This window comes from Chlorocebus sabaeus, chromosome 1 (genome assembly GCF_047675955.1).
Source record: "Chlorocebus sabaeus isolate Y175 chromosome 1, mChlSab1.0.hap1, whole genome shotgun sequence".
Taxonomy (NCBI): Eukaryota; Metazoa; Chordata; class Mammalia; order Primates; family Cercopithecidae; genus Chlorocebus; species Chlorocebus sabaeus.
The window spans coordinates 83,588,926-83,614,379 of record NC_132904.1 but is presented as its reverse complement, the minus strand read 5'-3'; the positions used below and the strand labels follow the sequence as shown (position 1 = coordinate 83,614,379).

Genomic DNA, 25,454 nt, shown 5'->3' with positions numbered 1-25,454 from the left:
TCCTGTCTCTACTTAAAGTACAAAAATTAGCCGGGCGTGGTGGTGCTCGCCTGTAATCCCAGCTACTCAGGAGGCTGAGGCAGGAGAATCTCTTGAACCTGGGAGGTGGAGGTTGCAGTGAGCCAAGATTACGCTATTGCACTCTAGCCTGGGCGACAAGAGCAAAACTCCGTATAAAAAAAAAAAAAAAAAAAGAAATCTGTGGTTCTGGCTGTAACTTCTGAGAGATAAGAAACAGACATATAGCTTACTTACTAGGTGCATGTTTTTACATAGGTCATTTTAAAACTTGGTTTGTGGTTTTGGAAAGATGGTCGGGATTAGACCTGTTGCTGCTGAAATATCCCTTTGGAAGTTCCAGAATTTTAGAACTAGGTTATAAAAGCTTAAGAAATGATCCTCCAGCTCTCAGTTTGGAAACAGCACATATCCTGACATCAGTGGCAATTTGTTGGAGAAACAGCTTTTGCAGGGATATATATTTTTAATTACATGTATCCTGGGGAAAGCGGCCAAGCTGTTTTGAAGGACAAGACTGGATCCCTTTACATGCTGGAAAATAGTTACTTGTAACTCTAGACTTCATAGACAACATCTGTAAGGAGCCAAGCAGACTGTTTATCAATGCTGGAGGAATTGAGGACAGCAACTGGACTCTCCCCTGCTGGTATTGCAGTTTCAGCGACTTAACATTTACATTTTCCTATTGTGCTTCATTATTATTCATTGAGGAAACCTGGCCAAACAAATCCCTAGTGACCAGAGACCTCAATCTGCATCCAATCCTTGAATCTAACAGTGTCTCAGTTGGGCCATTTTTTGTTTCAGTATGGGACTAGTTTAAACAAATTTTTAAGGGGTAAAGTAGGGAGAAGAGAATACTAACAGGATCTACATTTTTTTTAACTTTTATTTTTAAAATGATAAAAGAAATGGGGATAAAAATAATGAGTCATATTAGTTTCTTTAGCTTTTTCAAATAGTATCTAAAATGGAAGGAGATTGAAAGCCAGTTTTTTAAAATTTATTTCAAGTGTTGTGCAAAGAGGGCTTATGCAATTCTTCACACCCTATTTATTTTATTTATTTATTTGTGTACATCCCTCTGGAAAGGATTACTAGAGCCAAACTAAGAAAAGTGTGTAAGTGATGGATTATCAGGCATCCTTGTTTGAGGTCAGAGTAAACAGACAGACTCCCCATAGGTTGGTTTAAAAGTAGATACGTACATTGCCTGGAAGCATTCAACTCAGCTTTGTGGGAGCATTTGGTCAAACTTCCAAGTCATTGTTTTTTTTGTGTTTTTTTTTTTTTGTTCATTTTGTTACTTTTCCAGTTCTTCCTTTGTTCTGTTTATGTGCCAATGTGCACAGAGAAGATCAACATCCCCATTGGCCCGTGCGGCGGCATGTGTCTTTCAGTCAAGAGACGCTGTGAACCCGTCCTGAAGGAATTTGGATTTGCCTGGCCAGAGAGTCTGAACTGCAGCAAATTCCCACCACAGAACGACCACAACCACATGTGCATGGAAGGGCCAGGTGATGAAGAAGTGCCCTTACCTCACAAAACCCCCATCCAGCCTGGGGAAGAGTGTCACTCTGTGGGAACCAATTCTGATCAGTACATCTGGGTGAAAAGGAGCCTGAACTGTGTTCTCAAGTGTGGCTATGATGCTGGCTTATACAGCCGCTCAGCCAAGGAGTTCACTGATATCTGGATGGCTGTGTGGGCCAGCCTGTGCTTCATTTCCACTGCCTTCACAGTACTGACCTTCCTGATCGATTCTTCTAGGTTTTCCTACCCTGAGCGCCCCATCATATTTCTCAGTATGTGCTATAATATTTATAGCATTGCTTATATTGTCAGGCTGACTGTAGGCCGGGAAAGGATATCCTGTGATTTTGAAGAGGCAGCAGAACCTGTTCTCATCCAAGAAGGACTTAAGAACACAGGATGTGCAATAATTTTCTTGCTGATGTACTTTTTTGGAATGGCCAGCTCCATTTGGTGGGTTATTCTGACACTCACTTGGTTTTTGGCAGCAGGACTCAAATGGGGTCATGAAGCCATTGAAATGCACAGCTCTTATTTCCACATTGCAGCCTGGGCCATCCCCGCAGTGAAAACCATTGTCATCTTGATTATGAGACTGGTGGATGCAGATGAACTGACTGGCCTGTGCTATGTTGGAAACCAAAATCTCGATGCGCTCACTGGGTTCGTGGTGGCTCCCCTCTTTACTTATTTGGTGATTGGAACTTTGTTCATTGCTGCAGGTTTGGTGGCCTTGTTCAAAATTCGGTCAAATCTTCAAAAGGATGGGACAAAGACAGACAAGTTAGAAAGACTGATGGTCAAGATCGGGGTGTTCTCAGTACTGTACACAGTTCCTGCAACGTGTGTGATTGCCTGTTACTTTTATGAAATCTCCAACTGGGCACTCTTTCGGTATTCTGCAGATGATTCCAACATGGCTGTTGAAATGTTGAAAATTTTTATGTCTTTGCTGGTGGGCATCACTTCAGGCATGTGGATTTGGTCTGCCAAAACTCTTCACACGTGGCAGAAGTGTTCCAACAGATTGGTGAATTCTGGAAAGGTAAAGAGAGAGAAAAGAGGAAATGGTTGGGTGAAGCCTGGGAAAGGCAATGAGACTGTGGTGTAAGGCTAGTCAGCCTCCACGCTTTCTTCATTTTGAAGCAGGGAATGCCAGCATTTTGGAGGAAATTCTACTAAAAGTTTTATGCAGTGAATCTCAGTTTGAACAAACTAGCAACAATTAAGAGACCCCACCCCAACCCCAGCATCAAAAACCAATGATTTTGCTGCAGACTTTGGAATGATCCAAAATGGAACAGCCAGTTAGAGGCTTTCAAAGCTGTGAAAAATCAAAAACGTTGATCACTTTAGCAGGTTGCAGCTTGGAGCGTGGAGGTCCTGCCTAGATTCCAGGAAGTCCAGGGCGATACTGTTTTCCCCTGCAGGGTGGGATTTGAGCTGTGAGTTGGTAACTTGCAGGGAGAAAGATTAACTTTTTTAACCCTTTACAATTTTAAATACTAACTGGGTCTTTCACATAGCAACGCAATCTATAAACACTGGAAACGCTGGGTTCAGAGAAGTGTTACAAGAGTTTTATAGTTTGGCTGATCTAACATAAACATCTTCTGTGGTGCACTGTCTGCTGTTTAGAACTTTGTGGATTGCACTCCCAAGAGGTGGTGGTAGAATCTTTCAGTGCCTTTGTCATAAAACAGAGTTGTCTGAACAAACAAATGTACTGTACTCACACACATAAGGTATCCAGTGGATTTTTCTTCTCTCTCTTCCTCTCTTAAATTTCAACATCTCTCTTCTGGGCTGCTGCTGTTTTCTTCATTTTATATTAATGACTCAAAAAAAAGGTATTTTTATAGGAATTTTTGCACTGCAGCATGCTTAAAGAGGGGAAAAGGAAGGATGATTCACTTTTTGACAATCACTTAATTCAAAGGAAAATGAGATTTACTAAGTTGACTTACCTGACCGACCCCAGAGACCTATTGCATTGAGCGGTGGGGACTTAATATATTTTACTTGTGTGATTGCATCTATGCAGACGCCAGTCTGGAAGAGCTGAAATGTTAACTTTCTTGGCAACTTTGCATTCGCACAGATTAGCTGTGTAATTTGTGTGTGTCAATTACAATTAAAAGCACATTCTTGGACCATGACATAGTATACTCAACTGACTTTAAAACTAGGGTCAACTTCAACTTGCATTCTCAGAATGATAGTGCCTTTTTAAATTTTTTATTTTTTATTTTTTAAAGCATAAGAATGTTATCAGAGTCTGGTCTACTTACGACAATGGAGACTTTTTCAGTTTTATAAAGGGAACTGAGGACAGCTAATCCAACTACTTGGTGCATAATTGTTTCCTAGTAATTGGCAAAGGCTCCTTGTAAGATTTCATTGGAGGCAGTGTGGCCTGGAGTATTTATATGGTGCTTAATGAATCTCCAGAATGCCAGCCAGAAGCTTGATTGTTAGTGGGGAATAAAGTGTAGACCATATGAAATGAACTGCAAACTCTAATAGCCCAGGTCTTAATTGCCTTTAGCAGAGGTATCCAAAGCTTTTAAAATTTATGCTATACGTTCTTCATGAGGGGGTACCCCCAGCAGCCGCTTGAAAATTGCACTTCTCTTAAAACTGTAACTGGCCTTTCTCTTACCTTGCCTTAGGCCTTCTAATCATGAGATCTTGGGGACAAATTGTTGACTGTCACAGGTTGCACTCCTTGTAACTCATACCTGTCTGCTTCAGCAACTGCTTTGCAATGACTTATTTATTAATTCATGCCTTAAAAAAAATAGGAAGGGAAGCTCTTTTTTTTTTTTTTTTTTCCCAATCACACTTTGTGTGATTGAAAAAAACATTTCCAGGGACTCAGAATTCCAAACAGGTGGTCAAATTCTGGAAATAAGCATTTCCTCTGTTTTAAAAATGTGGTTTGAGCCTTATGCCCATAGTCTGACATTTCCCTTTCTTCTTTCCTTTTCGTTTTTGTGTGGTTCTTGAGCTCTCTGACATCAAGATGCATGTAAGGTCCATCGTATGTTTTGGAAGGCAAAGTCTTGGCTTTTGAGACTGAAGCTAAATGGGCACAGGTGGCCTCTGCTGCTGTGCCCAGTCTGAGTACCTTGGCTAGACTCTGGGTCAGGCTCCAGGAGCATGAGAATTGATCCCCGGAAGAACCATTTTAACTCCATCTGATACTCCATTGCCTATGAAATATAAAATGTGAACTCCCTGTGCTGCTTGTAGACAGTTCCCATAACTGTCCAGGGCCCTGGAGCACGCACCCAGGGGCAGAGCCTGCCCTTACTCACGCTCTGTTCTGGTGTCTTGGGAGTTGTGCAGGGAGTCTGGCCCAGGCAGGGGAAGGAAGACCAGGCGGTAGGGGACTGGTCTTGCTGTTAGAGTATAGAGGTTTGTAATGCAGTTTTCTTTGTAACGTGTCAGTGATTGTGTGACCAAGGCAGCATCTAACAGAAAGCCAGGCGTGGAGTAGGTGATCAATGCTTGTCAATGACTAAATAATAACAATAAAAGAGCACTTGTGTGAATCTGGGCACCTGATTTCTGAGTTTTGAGTTCTGGAGCTAGTGTTTTGACAATGTTTTGGGTTTTGACATGCGTTTTCCACAAATCTCTTACCTTTTCAGGGCACAGTGTATTTGATCAGAAGTGGCCATTTGGATTAGTAGCCTTAGCAATGCTACAGGGTTATAGGCCTCTCCTTTCACATTCCAGACAATGGAGAGTGTTTATGGTTTCAGGAAAAGAACTTTGTGGCTGAGGAGTCAGTTACCAGTGACCTTCAATCAACTCCATCACTTCTTAAATCGGTATTTGTTAAAAATATCAGTTATTGTTGTATTTATTGAGTGCCAACTGTATGTAAAGCCCTGAAATAGATAATCTCTGTTCTTCTAACTGATCTAGGGTGGGGACGCACCCAGGTCTGCAGAACTTTACTGTTCCTCTGGGAAAGGAGCAGGGACCTCTGGAATTCCCATCTGTTTCACTGTCTCCATTCCGTAAATCTCTGCCTGTGTGAGCCACCACACCCAGCCTGGGTCTCTCTACCTTTAACACATCTCTCATCCTTTTCCCAGGATTCCTTCCAAGTCAGTTACAGGTGGTTTTAACAGAAAGCATCAGCTCTGCTTCATGACAATCTCTGGAGAAATCCCTTAGGAAGACTATAAGAGTAGTCCACAAGGACATGGGCCCACACATCTGCTTTGGCTTTGCTGGCAATTCAGGGCTTAGGGCGTTCCATGTGACTTGTATGGGTGTAGTTGAGGACAGCATCTTGCTAGAGAGAAGGTGAGCATTGTTTTTTTTTCTATGAAACCTGCAGTAAATAGGTATGATTGTAGCTTCCTCAGAAATCCCTTGGCCTCCAGAGATTAAACATGTTGCAATGGCACCTCCATCCAGCGTCCTTTCTGGTAGACTCCTTTCTCCTGCTTATATAGGCCAAACCTCAGGGCAGGGAAACATGGGAGTAGAATGGTGCTGGCCAGAACCATCTGCTTGATCTTCTTGGTTGATTCATATCCTCTTTCCTTTATGGAGACCCATTTCCTGATCACTGAGACTATTTCTGAACTGGCAACTTACTTGGGCCTGAAACTGGAGAAGGGGTGACATTTTTTAAATTTCAGAGATGCTCTCTGATTTTCCTCTCCCAGGTCACTCTCTCACCTGCACTCCCCAAACTCAGGTTCTGGGAAGCTCGTGTGTCTAGACTCTGATTTTAGATTCTGTTCAGCACCTTTAGCTCTATATTCTCTGGCTCCCCGCATCCTCATGGTCACTGAATTAAATGCTTATTGTGTTGAGAACCAAGCTGGGACCTGAGGACACAAAGATGAGCTCAGCAGTCTCAGCCCTAGAGGAACAGACTCAGGGATTTCACCAGGCCGGTACAATATTTGATTTCTGGTGAGGTGGCCACAGCTGCAGTTAGGGAAGGGAGCCACAGAGCACAGACCGTCAAAGGAACCTCTTTTTTGTTTGTTTGTTTGTTTGAGACAGAGTCTTGTTCTTTTGCCCAGGCTGGGGTACAATGGCACAATCTTGGCTCACTGCAACCGCTGCCTCCCAGGTTCAAGCGATTCTCCTGCCACAGCCTCCCGAGTAGCTGGGACTACAGGTGTCTGCCACCACGCCCAGCTACTTTTTGTATTTTTAGTAGAGATGGGGTTTTACTGTGTTGGCCAGGCTGGTCTCGAACTCCTGACCTCATGATCTGTCCGCCTCGGCCTCCTAAGGTGCTGGGATTACAGGTGTGAGCCACCACACCTGGCCTGGAAGGAACCTCTTAAAATCAGTTTACATCTTGTATTTTGTTCTGTGATGGAGGACACTGGAGAGAGTTGCTATTCCAGTCAATCATGTCGAGTCACTGGACTCTGAAAATCCTATTGGTTCCTTTATTTTATTTGAGTTGAGAGTTCCCATCTGGGTTTGTATTATGTCTTGCAAATGACCTGAGTTATCACTATTCCTCCAGGGTTAGGTCATAGATCTTGGAAACTACTTGGAGAGCATTTTGCTCCTACCAAGGATCAGATACTAGAGCCCTACATAATGGATTTCATTTCACTCTAGCCTACATAGAGCTTTCTGTTGCTGTCTCTTGCCATGCACTTGTGCAGTGATTACACACTTGACAGTACCAGGAGACAAATGACTTATAGATGCCCTGACATGCCTCTTCCCCTTGGCAAGCTCAGTTGCCCTGATAGTAGCCTGTTTCTGTTTCTGATGTACCTTTTTTCTCTTATTTGCATCAGCCAATTCCCAGAATTTACCCAGGCAATTTGTAGAGGACCTTTTTGGGGTCCTGTATGAGCCATGTCCTCAAAGCTTTTATACCTCCTTGCTCTCCTACAATATTCAGTACATGACCACTGTCATCCTAGAAGGCTTCTGAAAAGAGGGGCAAGAGCCACTCTGTCCCACAAAGGTTGGGTCCATCTTCTCTCCCAGGTTGTGAAAGTTTTCAAATCGTACAAGTAGGCCGGGGCCCTGACTTGGCTGTGGGCTTTGGGAGGGGTAAGCTGCTTTCTAGATCTCTCCCAGTGAGGCATGGAGGTGTTTCTGAATTTTGTCTACCTCACAGGGATGTTGTGAGGCTTGAAAAGGTTAAAGAATGAAGGCCCCTTGAGTTCTTTGTAAGAAAGGTTGATTAAATATTAGGTGTAATCTGCAAAAAGATAACATGTGACTCCCCCTGCTCTGTGCAGCTGTTGGGCTGGATGCTCTGTGGCGTTTCTTGGATCCTCATGCCACCCCACAGCTCCAGGAACCTTGAAGCCAATCCGGGGGGCTTTCAGATGTTTGACAAAGAGGTACCAGGCAAACTTCCTGCTACACATGCCCTGAATGAATTGCTAAATTTCAAAGGAAATGGACCCTGCTTTTAAGGATGTACAAAAGTATGTCTGCTTCGATGTCTGTACTGTAAATTTCTAATTTATCACTGTACAAAGAAAACCCCTTGCTATTTAATTTTTGTATTAAAGGAAAATAAAGTTTTGTTTGTTAGCTTGTGTGTGACTTGGCATATTTCTGAAAGTATATGACAGCCACTAGGAAGCATATACACCCAGCAGTGACAAATAGAGGATTCAGTTTGCAGGGCAGATTGGGAACTGCTTTCTGAGGGCCTCTTTCTTTTTTGCTGGGGCTCTTTTTCCCCTGTGGGATTTCTCCTGGGTCAGCAAACCCCCACAGTCCAAGGTCAACAGAATTGATTACTAATATGGGCATCAGTAACACTCAAGTAGGTCACATGATGCTTTGGATATAACTGTAGTTCTCAAGTTGTTATCCCAATGACACCTCTTTTTCTGGCATTTTCAATGCATGTGGCTATCTTTGCCTTCCAAGCCCCACTGACTTAATCTGATGGCCTAAAAAAGAGTTTTCCCATCATTGCTAGAACTTTTGGCCTCTTAAAAAAGGGAAAGGAAAGGGGGCTTTTTTTTTCCTTCAGATTTTTTTTTTTTCTGGCTACACAGTGGTTCTGTTTGTGTAATATACGTGGGCATATGCCACATTTGTCAATCAGAAAAGTGGCTTCTTTAGCTAATTTTATAAATTGTGTGGTCTGTGCCGCCATATCCAGAAAAGTCATCAGACAAAGCAAATTCAAAGCTACTATGAGGATATTGTTATGGGAGCCAGTAATATTATAGACCACACAGACAGAGGGAAGGAGAGCCATCACCGTCTGCTGATGGCCCAGATGTGAACGTCTGGCCTCTTGGTTTGCTTTTAAATTGCTTGCCACCCTTTAGCTTCGCTTGAATACCACCCTGTTTTGGTGCGAGTAAAAATCCCATTGAACAAGGATCTGCAATACTACTCTCCTTATCTGCAGATTGCTACTGGACACTTATCTCAAACCTTAAACGAAGGCAAGTATGTAATTTAAATGGTTTTCCCAGTAGGGCTGTGTTTCTCTTTCCATTACCTCTTCATTAAGTAGTTATGAAGTTAAGGAAAGTCAACACAATCAAATGGATTCTTAATTCCTTGCACTTAAAGAAACATTTTCTGAATAGAAAATACTTTCATTTACATGATTTCATTTTATTCTCCTGGCATTTCTGAAGTCAGTAGGGCAGACCTGATGACCTTCCTTTAGAGTGGAGAAACAAAGATGTAGAGAGGGCAAGGACAACCCAAAGGGGTTGGAGAAGGTTGGTTAGCAGGTCCTCCCATGCCCAGTTCTGGGTTTTGGTTGTATTTTTATTTTATACAGGGATTTATTTTGTTTTTGTTTTATACTCCTATGGGTTGCATGGTGTCCCCCTATCTTAACCCCAGATACCTGTGAACATGACGTTATTAGGAAATAGGGTCTTTGCAGATTAAATCAAGTCAAAAATTAGTTCATACTTACTAGATTAGGGTGGGTTCTTATCTAATACCTAGTATCCTTATAAAAAAGAGGGAAATGTGGACACAGACAGAGAGAGGAGAATGCCGTGGGAAGGCTGACACAGAGATTGGAGTTATGCAGCTACGGGCCAAGCAAGAAACACCGATTGCTGGCAATCACCAGCCAGGAGAGAGGCAGGGAAGAGTCTTCCTGCAGAAGAAAACAACCTTGATCTTGGCTTTCTAACCTCTAGAACTGTGTGTAAGAATAAATACCTATGGGCGAGGTGCAGTGACTCACGCCTGTAATCCCAGCATTTTCAGAGGTCCAGGCAGGCAGATCACTTGAGGTCAGGAGTTTGAGACCAGCCTGGCCAATATGGTGAAACCCCGTCTCTACCAAAAATACAAAAATTAGTCAGGCATGCTGATGTGCGCCTGTAGTCCCAGCTACTTGGGAGGCTGAGGCAGGAGAATCGTTTGAACCTGGGAGGCAGTGGTTGCAATGAACCGAGATCACGCCGTTGCACTCCAGCCTGGGCATTGCATCAAGACTCTGTCCCAAATAAATGATAAATTCCTGTTGTCTTTAGCCACCCAGTTTGTGATAATTTGTTATAGCAGCCCAAGGAAACTAATACAGACTCTATCCCTCTGATTTCTTTCTTTTTTTTTTTTTAAAGATGGAGTCTTGCTCTGTCACCCAGGCTGGAGTGCAATGGTTCAATGACTAGTTCTCAGCTCACTGCAACCTCTGTCTCCCTGGTTCAAGTGATTCTCCTGCCTCAGCCTCCTGAGTAGCTGGGATTACAGGCACCTGCCATCATGCCTGACTAATTTTTGTATTTTTGTGGAGACGGAGTTTCACCATGTTAGCCAGGCTGGTCTTGAACTCCTGACCTCAGGTGATCCACCCGCCTCAGCCTCCCAAAGTGCTGGGATTACAGGTGTAAGCCACTGCACCCAACCTCCTCTGATTTCTTTACTGCAAATAGTTCACTTGTAGATTCTTTAGCACTTTTCTCAATAATGAGATCTGACTGTAAGCTTCTAGTTTTTAAAAGATTATATAACATAATCACTATAGTACATTTCTTTATCTGTAAACTGGACACCTCTAGAGTAAATGCCATGATGCCCAACATTCTATGGTTTGAATTGGTCTTGACTGGTCTCTTGCCCACCTTCCCCCAATGGGAGCTCTGTGTGCACGGCCAGGACCCTAACTGGAATGTGACCCAAGGGTTTTTAGCATTTCGGTCTTGAGAACTGATTTTTTCTCTTTCCCATTTTAGCTTTCACATGCAATTATAATTTTAAAGTTGAGCTGACTCTTGACTAAAGAGGTCAGCCTTGGCCTCCTGTTTTCAGAGGTTCCGTGTACAAAAATAAACCAGACTGGGAGAAGGGCTTTATTCTGTCCTTCCGTTTTCCTTCACAATGCAAGCTGGTATCGTAGGACTGGGAGGATCCCACTAAATATCTTGAAAATGTGTTGGACCTGCAAAAGTTTAGTCCAAAAGACTTTCAAAATGGACCTTGGCCTCACATGAAATTCTTAGAATTACCCTGTTTTTTTCCTTCAGTCTATTTCATCTTTAGGCTAAGAGGGCCCATAGATTTATTTACCCTCATGGCAAAGGATTCCAACTTCTCAAATTACCAGGGAAAGAGAATAGAAAATCAAATGTACTGCATTTTTCCATCTACTGCCTGATTTTCATCAGCTTTCCACCTGGTTTCCTATAAGCACCCAATTCTGTTTTCACCCAAGAACGTGCTTAATGTCATGGAAAGCCTGCATTATCAATGCCTTTCTCTTTAAGAGATTAAATGATTGGCTATGTAAATTTCCTGAAATGCCTGGGGTTGCATCATTCCACTTGATATGAGGTAAATGGGTAGAATATAAACAATGAGATGGAATAGATAAGTCACAGAAAAGCCTGTCCTGGTTTCATCATTTTCCTCTCACCCCTTTGCCTTTGCATATGTGTTGATTCCTTTTGCCTGGAATGTCCTTTCCATCTTTAACTAGGTTATGCCTGTCCTTTTTAAAGCCTTGTGTCATCTTTCCTGGGAAGACATCCCCGATCCTCCTGCTTGCCACTTCCTGCTTCCCTTTCCTTTTATTGATAGGTAGGTTTAAGCCTCTGGGCATTCAACTCTGGGAGCCTTCCTTGCACTGTGATTGCAAGGTCTGTGCATGCATCCATTTCCTACTAAACTGAGCTCCCTGAGTGTGATTTTGAGCACCTAAAGTTGTCTATTTATGTACCGTCAGAGCATGGCACACTGCCTGGCACAGGGCACAAGTATCAAAACGTGCATAAGGAAGGAAGGGAGGGAGGAAAGAAGAAATGGAGTAAGAAAGGAGGGCAGGAAGGGAGGGTTTTAATCTTGTTAGGTGGAGAAACTGAAGGGCTTTGGTGACAAATGTGGCCACCATAGGAAGGAAACCAAAGGTGACAACAAGAGCCATCAGGTTGGCAGGACTTTCTGGGAAGATGCTACGGCACTAGCCTCAGAGAAAATTCTCTAGCCTCAAAGATAGGTTAGGGAATGATCGACTACCCCACCGTGTTGCCTATTGTAAGTTGTCTCTTTTAAATATTTGCTGAAAGTCTACTGTATATAGAACACTGGAATGGGCTAGGGAAGGGAAAGGGAGTGATTTTTAAAAACTATGAAATACGAAGTCCAACTTGGAGTCCAAAAGTGCAGATGACAAAACAGAGAAAGAATTCAGCTGCTATTAACAAGCTTAAAACTCTAAACCTGGAAAAACAAATCCTCTACTGCTTAGTAAATATTTGTTGAATAGCTGAATGAGGGTCCATCATGTGCCAGCCACTGTCCTGGGAAGGCACCGTAGGGGACACAGATAAATAAGACACAACCTTTCCCTGTAGAAGTTCGCTGCGGCACACTACGTGCCTCCCTCTACACTCCTCCCCACAAATGATCAATGCTACTAGTCCTATCACACTTACTATGTTATTTCTTGCTAAGTCCCTAGGTCTTACAGTTTCTGAGTACCCAGTGTAATGGGCAAACAGTTCCTAAACTGCTGTCGTCTCACCATTTCACCCCTCAAAGGACACATCTGCTGATGTAAACATGTAGGGAAGGTGCAGGGAAGAAGAGAAAGAAGTGAGGATCCCAAAGACCATAACTCTTTTAAAACTTGGTCTGCTCATCAAAACCACCCCCAGAATTCAGAATGTAAAACTATAAAAATGGAAACTTACTCATTATGTGCCATCGGAAGTATTTAGTCAGAATTCAGCATCTGACCACCTTTTCTAGGCATATGTTGATTTACAGTATTTGCACCCAGTAGGGTCGTTTATGTAGGTATGTTACCTTGTGCCCTCTGAACCTTCTCTTACTACTGTTAAGTCATAATTGTATAAATACAAAGAGATTGCTCTATAGAAGTTAAAAGAAGTACAGTACATGATCAGTCCTCATTTATCCAGAGTGAAAAGGATAAATGTGTGAATAAACTTGGCAGAGAGTTGCCTGGCGGGAGGTGCAGGGCAGTGAGTGGCTCAGTGTAACTGGAGCCTGAGATTCTTGGAGGAGGAGGGCAGGTGGGCTGAGGCCAAGTTATGAAAGGCCTTGGAGGCCGTATTCTCTCCTGCGCTCAGCACAGGGGAGTCGGCAAAAGTTTGGAAGCAAGGAAGGCTCATGTCCCTGTTGGTGTTTTTACATAGCTTGCTCTGTGTGCTGTGTGCACTGTGGGCTGGGAAGAAGGCAGGCAGGAGGCAGGAAGACCGGTTTGGATGAGAAACCATGAAGGCCTGAATGAAGGTGGTAGCAGAGAGATGGAAAAGAGGGGGTGATTTTCAGAGAAGCCACAACAAATTGTGTCCTCTGTAGCTCTGGTCAATGAGCCGAATCTTTGCTTTCTAAAATGCCAGTGTTTCAGAGGCAAGGAGTTTGCTTGCTCTGCACACCTGATACAGCACACCCCTACGTTGCAAACTAAAGATAAATAACGCCAAAGGCCACAGCAGCTTGCAACACTGACCAAGTACCCCGGAGATCTTGAGTTTCATTGCATTCAGACTCCCCCTTGCCGTCCGAGGGTCAACATGACCCTGTTAGTGGAGGGGACAGGGTCCTTGGGAGGAGAGGGTAGCATTTAGTTGTTTATGTAGTGCTAAGAGGCCCCACCAGCTCTTCAGAACTCAGAGTTTTCTAACATGACTGACTTCTTAGAGTAGCTGATTCAAATTTCATTGTAAAGGTTTAAGTTAGGACAAACTGAATCCAAGTCATGTCTCCCATGTAGATTTTGTTTCTTGACACAGTTTCCTTTGCTAGCTACTGTGGATTGCCTAACTAGTTCTACAGAAAATGATATCATGGGCCCACACATTTTTTCTAATCCTCTTCCTTTTAAATCAGAAATTCAGTATAACATTTTCCATAAGTGAATGAGAGAACCACTTCCTAGCTTTTTTGTGTGTCCCTCCACCCCTAAAAAAAAAAAAAAAAAAAAAAAAGAAAGAAACAACAACAGACCTTCCTTTTGGATTTACATCAGCATTTAGCTAACTTCCTGAACATTTCACCCATTTCCTGAACTTATTCTGAGGAAGGAAAAACATCCTCCTTCAGAAATAAATGCAAATAATCTCAGAGATTATTTCTATTAAATAAATAGTGTAAACGCAATGGAATTTCCTGTAAGATGTATATTTACCATAGATATTTCAATAAAAATGTATTTGTTGTGATTCTGTAGGACTAATGATATTTGCAGGTAGTCTGAGGAACCATAATCCTTAGTAGCCACTCGAGAGCTAAGTCCTGAACATTTGCAATTTTTACTCATGTTAAAAAATATATATATACACACATATTTTTTAACTGAGAAATAGGAACACTATGGAAAAATTATTCTCTTGAGGTGTTTTTTGAAGCTTTGTTTCTTTTAAAAGAGGGCTCTAATGACACCTAGTGGTGAACACAGGCAGAACAGCTTTAGGACAGACTCAATGCAGTGGCCCTGTAATTAGGATTTTTTGTTTATGCATTTGCTTGGGAGAAAACACACTCCTTACAAGCACTTCTTAAGTACCCTTAATGCCCAGGAATCCTGAGAAGTAGTGACATGGAAACGTTTCCCTTACGTGTTTCTGGCGATGTTCTCTTCGCTTGATTGATGATTCCTCACAGCCTGCCCACCTCCTAAGGCTAAACTGGCTCAATTTTAAGAATGAATGAAAAATGTGAAGCTCTGCAGAGGAAAAACATCAATACATCAAGTGAGAAATTTCCCTGTATTTTTGAGAAGGCCTCCTCCCATTTGGCTATCTTTTAATGGAGAAGTGTGGTCCTTTTCTGCTGTGTATGTCTTATTGACTTGTTAAAGGTGTGCTCTAGGCTGACTGCCTGTCATTTCTGAATGCTTTACAGGGGCCTTCTTAGGTTCTCTAGTGTTTGGCAGTGGCTGATTTTTAAAGAGAGAGGCGATAGGGATCTCAGAGAGGCGGCCCTCACTCCAGCCCCACCCAACCCCCACCCCCAGCCCCTCAGAAGGTCATCTAGGACAGATGACTATCTGGCCTCCTTGCACCACCCCCAGGAAGGAGTTCCTTAATCCATCACATCAGTTGATATTCTTTTTTGTGTCCAAACCCCTCAGAGTGATATCCAAGACCCTCAGGTCTGGCTCTTCCCCTCTCTTCCAGCCACATCACTCCTCCTCCTCGGACACACCCTATGCTCTAGCCAATCCCAGCCACTTCTAGCTCCTCCTGTCCTCAGGCTGTTTCAGCCTTCTCTGCTTGTGCATGCTAGACTCCTCAGCCAGGAGACTCTTCCCCTCCATGGCCTTTCTGCTCATTCTTCAAGTCCCTGCATAAGTGTTTCCTCTTCTTCTTCAAGTCCCTGCCTATGCATTTCCTCTTCTGGGAGCTTCACATGATCCAATCAAGCAGAACCTGTAGCACCTTCTGTTAGGGCACCTCTGAACCTAGTTCAAACATCTATAATTGCATGTGTTATGTTACATTATATTGTTCTTGTTTGTTTCTCCTCTAGATGTGTTTGAGCTTCTCAAAGACAAGAGCTGTTCTTGCACCCAATAACCCTGGCTGGTTCAGGTGCTCCACAAATGTTCACTGACATCCTAGCAGCAGCCATTTGTGGCACTGGATTGTTCCATTTGGCTGCAGTGTCTTGACAGGAGCAAATTAGGAGTGGAACAACTAGTTCAAGGTAGCGTTGACAATGAGAGGACTAGCTCTTTGAAAATGTGCAGAACCATTTATTATCCCAAATGACCTCAGCTTTCACACCACAAGAATAAGGTGCTTTCACAAAAATAATCTCTTAAGTTTCTGTCTAGTTCTAACATTGGAAGATTCTGTTACCAGAAAGGGGTCTGGATCCAGACCCCAAGAGAGGGTTCTTGGATCTCACGCAAGAAAGAACTATGGGGGAGTCCATAAAGTAAAAGCAAGTTTATAAAGAAAGTAAAGAAATAAAAGAATGGCTACTCCACTGACAGAAGGCTTCTGGTTGCCTATTTTTATGGTTATTTCTTGATTATATGCTAAACGAGGGGTGGATTATTCATGCCTCCCCTTTTAGACCCTATAGGATAACTTCCTGACATTGCCATGACATTTGCAAACTGTCATGGTGCTGGTGGGAGTGTAGCAGTGAGGACAACCAGAGGTCACTCTCACGGCCATCTTGGTTTTGATGGGTTTCAGTTGGCTTCTTTACTGCAAGCTGTTTTATCAGCAAGGTCTTGATGACCTGTATCTTGGCTGACCTCCTATCTCATCCTGTGACTTAGAATGCCTAACCATCTGGGAATGCAGCCCAGTAGGTCTCAGCCTTATTTTACCCAGCCCTTACTCAAGATGGAGTTGCTCTGGTTCAAACGCCTCTGACAATTCTATAATTAGGGGAGCCATGCTTTAAAATATGGTTTTTAAAAATCTAGGGCTATGGTAGAGAGTCTACAATTGAACACAAGAATATTTTACATATACCTGAGATGGTTCATACTTTTCAAAGAAGGGGTCTGTCCGCCGTGCGCGGTGGCTCAAGCCTGTAATCCCAGCACTTTGGGAGGCCGAGACGGGCAGATCACGAGGTCAGGAGATTGAGACCTGGCTAACTGGTGAAACCCCGTCTCTACTAAAAAATACAAAAAACTAGCCGGGCGAGGTGGTGGGCGCCTGTAGTCCCAGCTACTCGGGAGGCTGAGGTAGGAGAATGGCGTGAACACGGAAGGCGGAGCTTGCAGTGAGCTGAGATCTGGCCACTGCACTCCAGCCTGGGCGACAGAGCGAGACTCCGTCTCAAAAAACAAAACAAAACAAAACAAAACAGAAGGGGTCTGCGATCTCAAAATATTAAATACCACTGGTTAAGAATCATTGACCAAAATGACAATCTTTACTCAACCTCTGCTGGGTCAGTAGGAGCTAACACCTTAGTAAGAGTTAGTGCCTCAGTAGAGAAGTTTGTAATCCAGCAGCTGCAAAGCTCTTGTTGCTTTTTTACCTACTGCCCTCTATTAGGGCACACGTACTGGTCCCAGTTTGCAATTAAAAAGAGGCTTACATCCCAAGAGGCTTTTGGACATGTTCCATTTATGCAGCATTAATGTTCCCCCTCCTCATGTTCTAAATGTAAGAATGTAAGAGTAAGGGTGTGAGGGTATGACCAGAACTCTTTTTTTTTTTCTTTTTTCATTCTGTCACCCAGGCTGGAATGCAGTGGCATGATCATGGCTCACTGTAGTCTCAACCTCCCAGGCTCAAGTGATGCTCCCAGCTCAGCTTCCCACTACAGGCACATACCACCATGCCTGGCTAATATTTTGTATTTTTTTTGTAGGGACAGGGGTCTCTGTTTCTCAGGCTGGTCTCAAACTCTTGGGCTCAGGCCATCCTCCTGCCTTAGCCTCCCAAAATACTGGGATTACAGGCATGAACCATTGCACCGAGCAAAACTCTTTCAGCTCAAGACTATATACCTTTCCCCACACTAAAAAAAGTAATTGGCTGGCTGGGCACAGTGGTTCATGCCTGTAATCCCAGCACTTTGGGAGGCCAAGGCGGGTGGATCACCTAAGGTCAGGAGTTCGAGGCCAGCCTGACCAACATGGAGAAACCTCTTCTCTACTAAAAATACAGAATTAGCCGGCTATGGTGGCACATGCCTGTAATCCCAGCTACTCAGAAGGCTGAGGCAGGAGAATCACTTGAACTTGGGAGGCAGAGGTTGTGGTGAACTGAGATTGTGCCATTGCACTCCAGCCTGGTGATAAGAGCAAAACTCCATCTCAAAAAAAAAGTAATTGGCATTACCATAAATGATATTAATATTCTTTAGGTTAGATGCCAGGGCTACTCTGAAAAAGCTACCACACAGAGCACCCAAATCCTGCCAGGTGGTTCACAATGAACCCTCTGGGTAATGCCAGAAATCCTACATGTGAAGCATGATCACTGAAACATTCTGCGACTGTGATCTGGGCCTGCAACTTGCTATGAAGCTTTTCTGCTTCAGTGGGAGATGCCACTGCAAACTGAATTGTGGCTGGCAGGGCTGGATTCCTAGTATGCAACATGGGCAGTCATTCAGAGCCCTGTGCTTAGACAGGCCTTGTGCTTTGTTTAATGCTTTGCTGTTGCTGTCTTGAAATTTTCAATAATATTTGAACAAAGGGCCTCATATTTTTATTTCACACCTGCTCCTGCAAATGGTGTTGTTTATCCTAAGTGGCTACATATACCTGAGGCAGCACCAAGTAGTAGAAAGAGCATGTACTTTGGAGTTGTTGGGGGTCAACTCCAATCCCAGTTCTGTAACTTCCTAGCTATGTGAGCTTGGGTAAGTTACTTAACCTCTCTGGGCTTCAGTGTTATTGTATAAAAAATAGTGATTATAATGTCTAACTTTTAGAGTTGTTGGGGTAATTAAATAATACGTGTTTGGTAATTAGTAATGTTGACAATGACAACAATGATTTGAAAACAACTAGTCAAGAAAGAATGAAATAACATACATTCATGTGAAAAGACAACCAAAACAAAATGAACAGACAAAAAATGCCATGCACGTAGACTTTTGGGGTTGGGAAGAAACCTAAAGATAAGCTCCTGGGCTGAGTTGTTTTTACCTTTGCCCTTCCACAGCACTTTTCTCTTATGATGCATCTTTTCCCCTATTAAACATTCAGACCCTCTGAGAACAGATGCTGTGTCTATACTTTAAAAATATTTCCAGCTTCTTGCACAAAGCCTGACACAAAGTGGATGTTTAATAAGCATTGGTTGAAATAATAAACTAGCTAAAAAAAAAATAATAAACTAGCTCATTATTTTATAGTTGAGGACTCTGAGGCCTAGAGAAATTAGGTGACTTAAATAAGCTTACAAAATGTGTCCTTGGCAAAGCCAGGTCTGGAGTTGTCCTCTCTGTTTGTTTCAGAGGGATTAGTTATTGCCTGGGGGCCCTGTGTGGACCCAGCCCTTGGAGCTGTTAAACACAATCACACAATCTTTATTGCTTGCTGAATTGCAATTATCAGATTATATAGGAAATGTTTAAGCATTTTATGTATGTATATTTTTATTTGTTTTGAGTCAAAAATCAAAAGGGAAGAATGGTCATTGGAGCTAGAATATACTTGTGGCTGTCCCAGTGAAGTCCTAGAAAAAATAATCCCTCAGCTTGCCTTTGCTGGAGCACATGGTTCAGGGACAGTTTAGGCTCCCCTTTCTCCTTTCCCAAAGCCTCCCATGCATGAGCTTATCTGCTGTAATGCTGATGTCCTGGATGTGATTGATTACCCACCACTATCTTGGGGACCTGGGAATGACCTTCTGGATGCATTTGTAAGGAACCAGCTTGGGAAGAAAAACAAAAACTTGAAGGCATCCTCTAGTTGGCCTGAGATAAGGGGACCTCGGAGTCTTTTTTCATTAGCCTGGCAAAACAATCCAAACAATAAAAAATCCATAAGAAAATATTCTGCTTCCAGGAGCTTAAAAGATACTTCTCTTTTCAGCCACCCAGTCACATGACACTATCCCTATGTAAGACAAACAAATGTTTTTGTGGGTGAGAGGATGAGAGGAATGGAGGAAAGAAGAGAAGGGGAGGAGTTTAACAGAGAAAGGAAGGGAGGTATGATGAGGGAGGAGAGGTGAAAATATAGAAAAACGTTAAGACATAAACTGAAGAGAGAGAGAGACGGAATATGTTTGGAAAGAGATGTGGGCCTAATATTTACCCAAATGATCCCAGGAGCTAACTCAAATCATCAGAATGAATCGATCCAAGTCACTGTTAAACTTACTTGGTACAAGAATAATTATTGTGTGCTGAAAGAAGCAGTGAGGTACAGTGAGACAGAATGGGTTTGAGTTTTGGCTCTCATAATTTGCTATGCAAACATACATCTGTTATTTCAAGTCCCAGGCCTCAGTTTTCCCATCTAGAACTGGGGGAAATAAATGAAACGGGACATATGAAAGTAATTTGAAAAATAGAGTGTGACACAAGCAAACACAGTCTCGAATTTACACTCAAGCTGGATCTATTCCACTTAAATCAAAACAGGCTTTGACGTGCCTCCAGCTTTTCTTTTCATGGACTCAGTAAAGTTTTCTGCCTTGTGTTTTTAAAGTACATATATAATCCAGTGATCTTGTTACATCATTAAGCTCAGGTGGGCTCATTCCAAATCATGGATACAACACTGAAATCAAAATATGAAAAGAAAAAAAGGTGCGTGGTTTACCCACCATTGTCTAGCAAATTTATGTAGTGGAAAGGGCAGATGTGGTTAGGAATGAGATCTGGTTCAGATTCCAGCTCCAATAGTCATCTGCTGTGTGGCCCAGGACAAGTTTCTCAGCCTCACTGAGCCACACTCTTCCCACTTGGGATATGGGAGCACCTCCCTCCCTATGATGTTATCATAAGGTAGCCAGACAAATGCCTAGCTGGCTCCTGGCATCTGTTAGAGCCTCTGCCTATGTTGATCATTGCTGTATCCTCAGTCCTAGACTATAGTAGGTATGAAATGTGCAGTACTTTCTCTTTTCCCTTCCTCTTTTCTATTCCTCTTCCTCTATTCCCATGCCCACCCGCTCAGGTGTCTTTCCATTGCCACGCAAGTAACACCTTGGATTTGGGTGTCTGAGATACTGCTTGAGAGCATTTTCTTTAAAGGCTTCAGGTAGGAAATGAAATCACACTGGCTTATGATTATGCACTGTCTTAGGTGTCAGCAATGAAAACAGACTCTGGAGAACACAAATGGAAGGAAATGTATTGGAGTGGGTATTGGAGAATAAAGAGAATTAACCTTAGAAATGAGTAGAAATTAGGGGAGAGTCAAGCCAAAGGAACCACGGCAATGGCACCTTGGCAGGAGTAGTTTGGTCAGCATGCCAGCCAGCCTGCTTTTGAAAGGACGACTTCCAGCTGTCTCCAGAGATAGCCACCCACCCCCTGCCTGTTTTTGTATTGCTTCCCTGAGATTCACACTTCAGGGCAAGACCACTTGGTGGGCTGAGCCAAAGTCAATTACTGACCCTCAGATTGTGCCAGGGTTCTATGAGTGAGTGTTTATGTGTGAACGAGAGAGTGTGAGTGTGATTTTATGCACTTTTGATATGGAAGGTGAGTCCAACCTCACATCGAGAGAAGCTACAACAGTGACCAACCCTTACAGAGGGAGATTTTATGACAGACACCCACTAATAAAAATATGACAAATGTCCACTGCAGCTCAGAAGAGGGTCTTCAAGGAGGTCAGAGAATCCGCAGCTCTGCTTTGTGCAGGGATGTCTCCTCTTCACCAGGGCATTTAGCGTCCATTGGGGTAAATAGGGAGGATCCAGCTGTGTCTGCTCATTCCAAGTAGTTTTGAGAAAACAAAATCAACATTAAATTAAAGCAAATAATCAGAGATTTATTAACACTGAAAAAAAAATGGCATGGAAACAAAGTTGAATTCAGTTACATGGTGAGTGAACAGTTCTTCAGATGACTTTTGCCTGATTTCCACACAGCTGTTTCTCCAAACCTGTCTGCACTCAGAGGCAGATGCTTGCAAGCAGCCCCCGTGTATTTCCCACACACTCTCAGCCCCCAGCAAACTCTTCTGAAGGCTGGGTGGCCGTGTCACTGATGGTGACAGCCCCTGCATCAGGAACTGACAGTCTGCTTCCTTTTTTGCTGTATCCTTCAAACCCTAATTATACAAAAAAATAAATTCAAGACTCCAGCCCAGCAGCTGAATACACTTCTTGTTTGGGAAAGCCCAGTTTTCAGTAGAAAAGGACTTCTGGCAAAAGCAGCTCCTGCCCCTCCCCCGCCTTTTGCCCCAAGGTCAAGTATTCTGATGACTCTCAGCAGTCATTGGTCCCACTTCCTGCCAAACTGTGACAAACCAACCAGATGATCATGATTAATCGCCCCCAAGTCCTTCATTGCCAACAATGGGACTGCCTCGGGGGCAATTTTGGAAGTCCCCATCACCTCCAAAATTTGATGGGGTTTAAGTTAGACTCGGTCCTCACTTTCACACAAAGGTTCACAGTTCGCGTAGAGCTTCATGGTTTGCATGAAGATTTATTGTTTGCCCTCTTATACATGTTATTTTATTTGGTCCTCAGGAATAGGGGACCAGGCTGCCATCACCTTTCTCTGGATTATTACAGTTGCCTCCTATCTTCCTCAAGGTCCACTCCTTTTTAAAACTTGAAGTATACTTAATAGATAGTAAAAAGCATGCTGGGAATGGTGGCTCATGCTGTAATCCCAGCACTTTGGGAGGCCAAGGTGAATGGGTTGCTTGAGCTCAGGATAATAAAAAGCACAAGTCCAGCTGTTTTGCTTTGATGAGTTTGGACAATTGTATACACTGGGTAACTGCCATGTGCAAAAAGAGATACAATATTTCCGTCGCCCCAGAATAATTCTTCGTTTTTTTTCTTTCCAGTCAATGTCTCCTTCCCGTAGGCAACTAACTACTTTCTGATTTCTATTACTAGGGACTATTTTTCTGTACATTGATTTCATTTTCTATCATTGGAATCATACAGTATGTACATATCTGTGCTTTTTTTTTCATGGATTTAAGACTCATTCATGTTGTGTTTATGAGGAATTCCTTCCATTGTATTGCTGAGTGGTATTCCATTGCAGAAATACACCACAATTTGCTTATTAATTCATTTTTTGGTAGAAATTTAGTGGCGTTTTCCTACATCATTTTTGCTACTATGAATACAACTGCTATAACAAATTTTGTACAAATATTTTGTGAACATATGTTTTCATTTAACTTGGATAAATACCCAAGAATGAAATTGCTAGGTCATAGGGTAGATGTATGTTTAACTTTATAAGAAACTGCCAGACAGTTTTCCAGAGTAGTTTGTCAGATATATGAGTTGTCAACATCCAATCTTGCTTCCTCCAGTCATTTCTCCTCATAGGCTCCAGAGCAATCCATTTAAAACATAACCTTGATCCCATCACTTTCCCGCTTAAACTCCTTCAATGGCTTCCCATTGCCCTTAGGAGCAAGTCCAGATATTTTTCACGTAGCCTGCACGATTTGGCCCTCACTTTGCTTTCAGCTTTGGCTACTCCTTCCTGCATCTCCCTTTCCCCTGGTTTTCTGTGTTCTGGCCATACTGTGTATGTTTTTACTCCTTGACTGTGAAACTCTTTACCTGCTCAGGGTTTTTGTAAGTGGGGTCCCTTTTGCTGGTCAGCCATTCTTCATCCACTTTCCTCTTTGCCTATTTATTCTTCCAGTCTCAGTTTAAAAGTGACTTCATCAGGGAGTTTCTCTAGGCCCTGCAGACTAAGTTACATGTTCCTGTGGGACCCTGGGCTTCTCCTTCCTAACATTCACTGCACTGTTGTCATTTTACAAATGACAATGCATATATTTACAAATGCATGTATTTATTTCAATTTTTGAATAGCTTATACATTCATGTTGGTTCAAAATTCTCAAAAGATATTCTGTCAAAAGTTTTATTCCCATCCGTGTCCCCATTTGCCTGGCTTCCCAACCCACATTTTTCTTTTTAAAGGAACTTCTTGATTTCAGTTTTTTTCCCCAGAGATTTTTTTAATGCCTATACAAGATTTTATATACATATGCATATACACAAACATATATACACATACTATACCATTATAATGAATACTATTACAGTATAATATACTGTATTTGCATATATTAGCAAATAGGTAATTACTAGTACTATTAGTATTGCTAATACTTATGTATATAATTTTTACACATACGCATACTCTACACACTGTTCTGCACCTTGCTTTTTCCACTCACTGTTACATTTTGGTAGTTTTCCATTTCAGAACTTAGAGAGTTTCCTCATTCTCTGTCATTGATGCACAGAGTTCCACTTTATAGATGATGTAGGCCTCTGCTGATGGCCATTTAAATTGTTTTTAATCTTTGGCTATCATAAACAATGCCACAATAACAATCATATACAGATGATATTATGAGTGTGAGAACACTTGAAGCATAATTTCCTGGAAACCTAATTGCTGGTACAAATTGTATACGAGTTTGTATTTCAAATTTTTTGGGTTTTTTTTTTGAGACGGAGTCTGGCTCTGTCGCCCAGGCTGGAGTGCAGTGGCCGGATCTCAACTCACTGCAAGCTCCGCCTCCCGGGTTTACGCCATTCTCCTGCCTCAGCCTCCCGAGTAGCTGGGACTACAGGCGCCCGCCACCTCGCCCGGCTAGTTTTTTGTATTTTTTAGTAGAGACGGGGTTTCACCGGTTAGCCAGGATGGTCTCGATCTCCTGACCTCGTGATCCGCCCGTCTCGGCCCCCCAAAGTGCTGGGATTACAGGCTTGAGCCACTGCGCCCGGCCCAAATTATTATTTTTGAGACAGAGTCTCACTTTGTCATCCAGGCATAATCTTGGCTTACTGCAACCTCTGCCTCCCAGGTTCAAGTGATTCTCCTGCCTCAGCCTCCCAAGTATCTGGGATTAAAGGCATGTGCCACCACACATGGTTAATTTTTGTATTTTTAGTACATGGCTTTGCCATGTTGGCCAGGCTGGTCTTGAACTCCTGACCTCAGGTGATCTGCCTGCCTTAGCTTCCCAAAGTACTAGGATTATAGGCGTGAGCCACTACACCCAGCCTTGAGTTTGTGGGATTTTTTTTGTTTTTTGTTTTTTGTTTCTGAGACAGAGTTTCACTCTTGTTGCCCAGGCTGGAGTACAATGGCATGATCTTGGCTCACCGCAACCTCCACTTCCCAGGTTCAAGTGATTCGCCTGCCTCAGTCTTCCTGAGTAGCTGGGATTATAGGCATGCACCACCATGCCCAGCTAATTTTGTGTTTTTAGTAGAGACTGGGTTTCTCCATGTTGGTCAGGCTGGTCCCGAACTCCCGACCTCAGATGAACCGCCTGCCTCGGCCTCCCAAAATGCTGGGATTACAGGCATGAGCCACTGCGCCCGGCCAAGTTTGTGGTTTAATAAGTTTTGGCAAATTGCTTTCATTGGGATTGTACTACTTCATATTCCCATCCACAGTGTTTCAGTGCACCTGTTTCCCTTTGGCCTCACCCACATGTGTTGCAGAACATTTGGACATTTGGAGATCTGAGAGCAGAAAAACATTATTTCGGTATAGTTACTTTTAATTTGCATTTCTCACTTTAGAAGGTAAGCATCTGGTAGGATTTGTTTTATTTTTAATTACTTAATATGTTGTAGATATCCAATATATCTGTTGATATAATAATAAAACATGTATTACATATTAATACATATTATATGGTATGGTGTATATGTCTTAGGCGTTTATATATTAAACATATGTATTATAGATTTATATATGTTAATGTAATATAATATTAAGCATATGGATTACATACTTGTATATGTATGTTAATGTAATATGTATTAAACATGTATAAGTATATAATATATACATATATT

At 42.6% G+C, this 25,454-nt stretch overlaps 1 protein-coding gene across 3 annotated transcripts in view; it reads left to right on the top strand.

Annotated features, from left to right (window-relative positions):
- The window catches only part of FZD4 (frizzled class receptor 4), a 38,975-nt gene that overhangs the window by 1,453 nt on the left and 12,068 nt on the right, over positions 1–25,454 (top strand). Inside the window, exons 2-3 of one of the 3 annotated variants that reach the window (XM_038005374.2) lie at positions 1,337–2,599; positions 7,806–8,106. In XM_038005374.2, the coding sequence (XP_037861302.1) occupies positions 1,337–2,599; positions 7,806–7,985 (1,443 nt within the window). In that variant the 3' untranslated portion in view covers positions 7,986–8,106. Of the gene's footprint in view, positions 1–1,336; positions 8,107–25,454 lie in introns of those variants that run through there. The other 2 variants (XM_008020445.3, XM_008020444.3) reach the window with 2 other exon arrangements.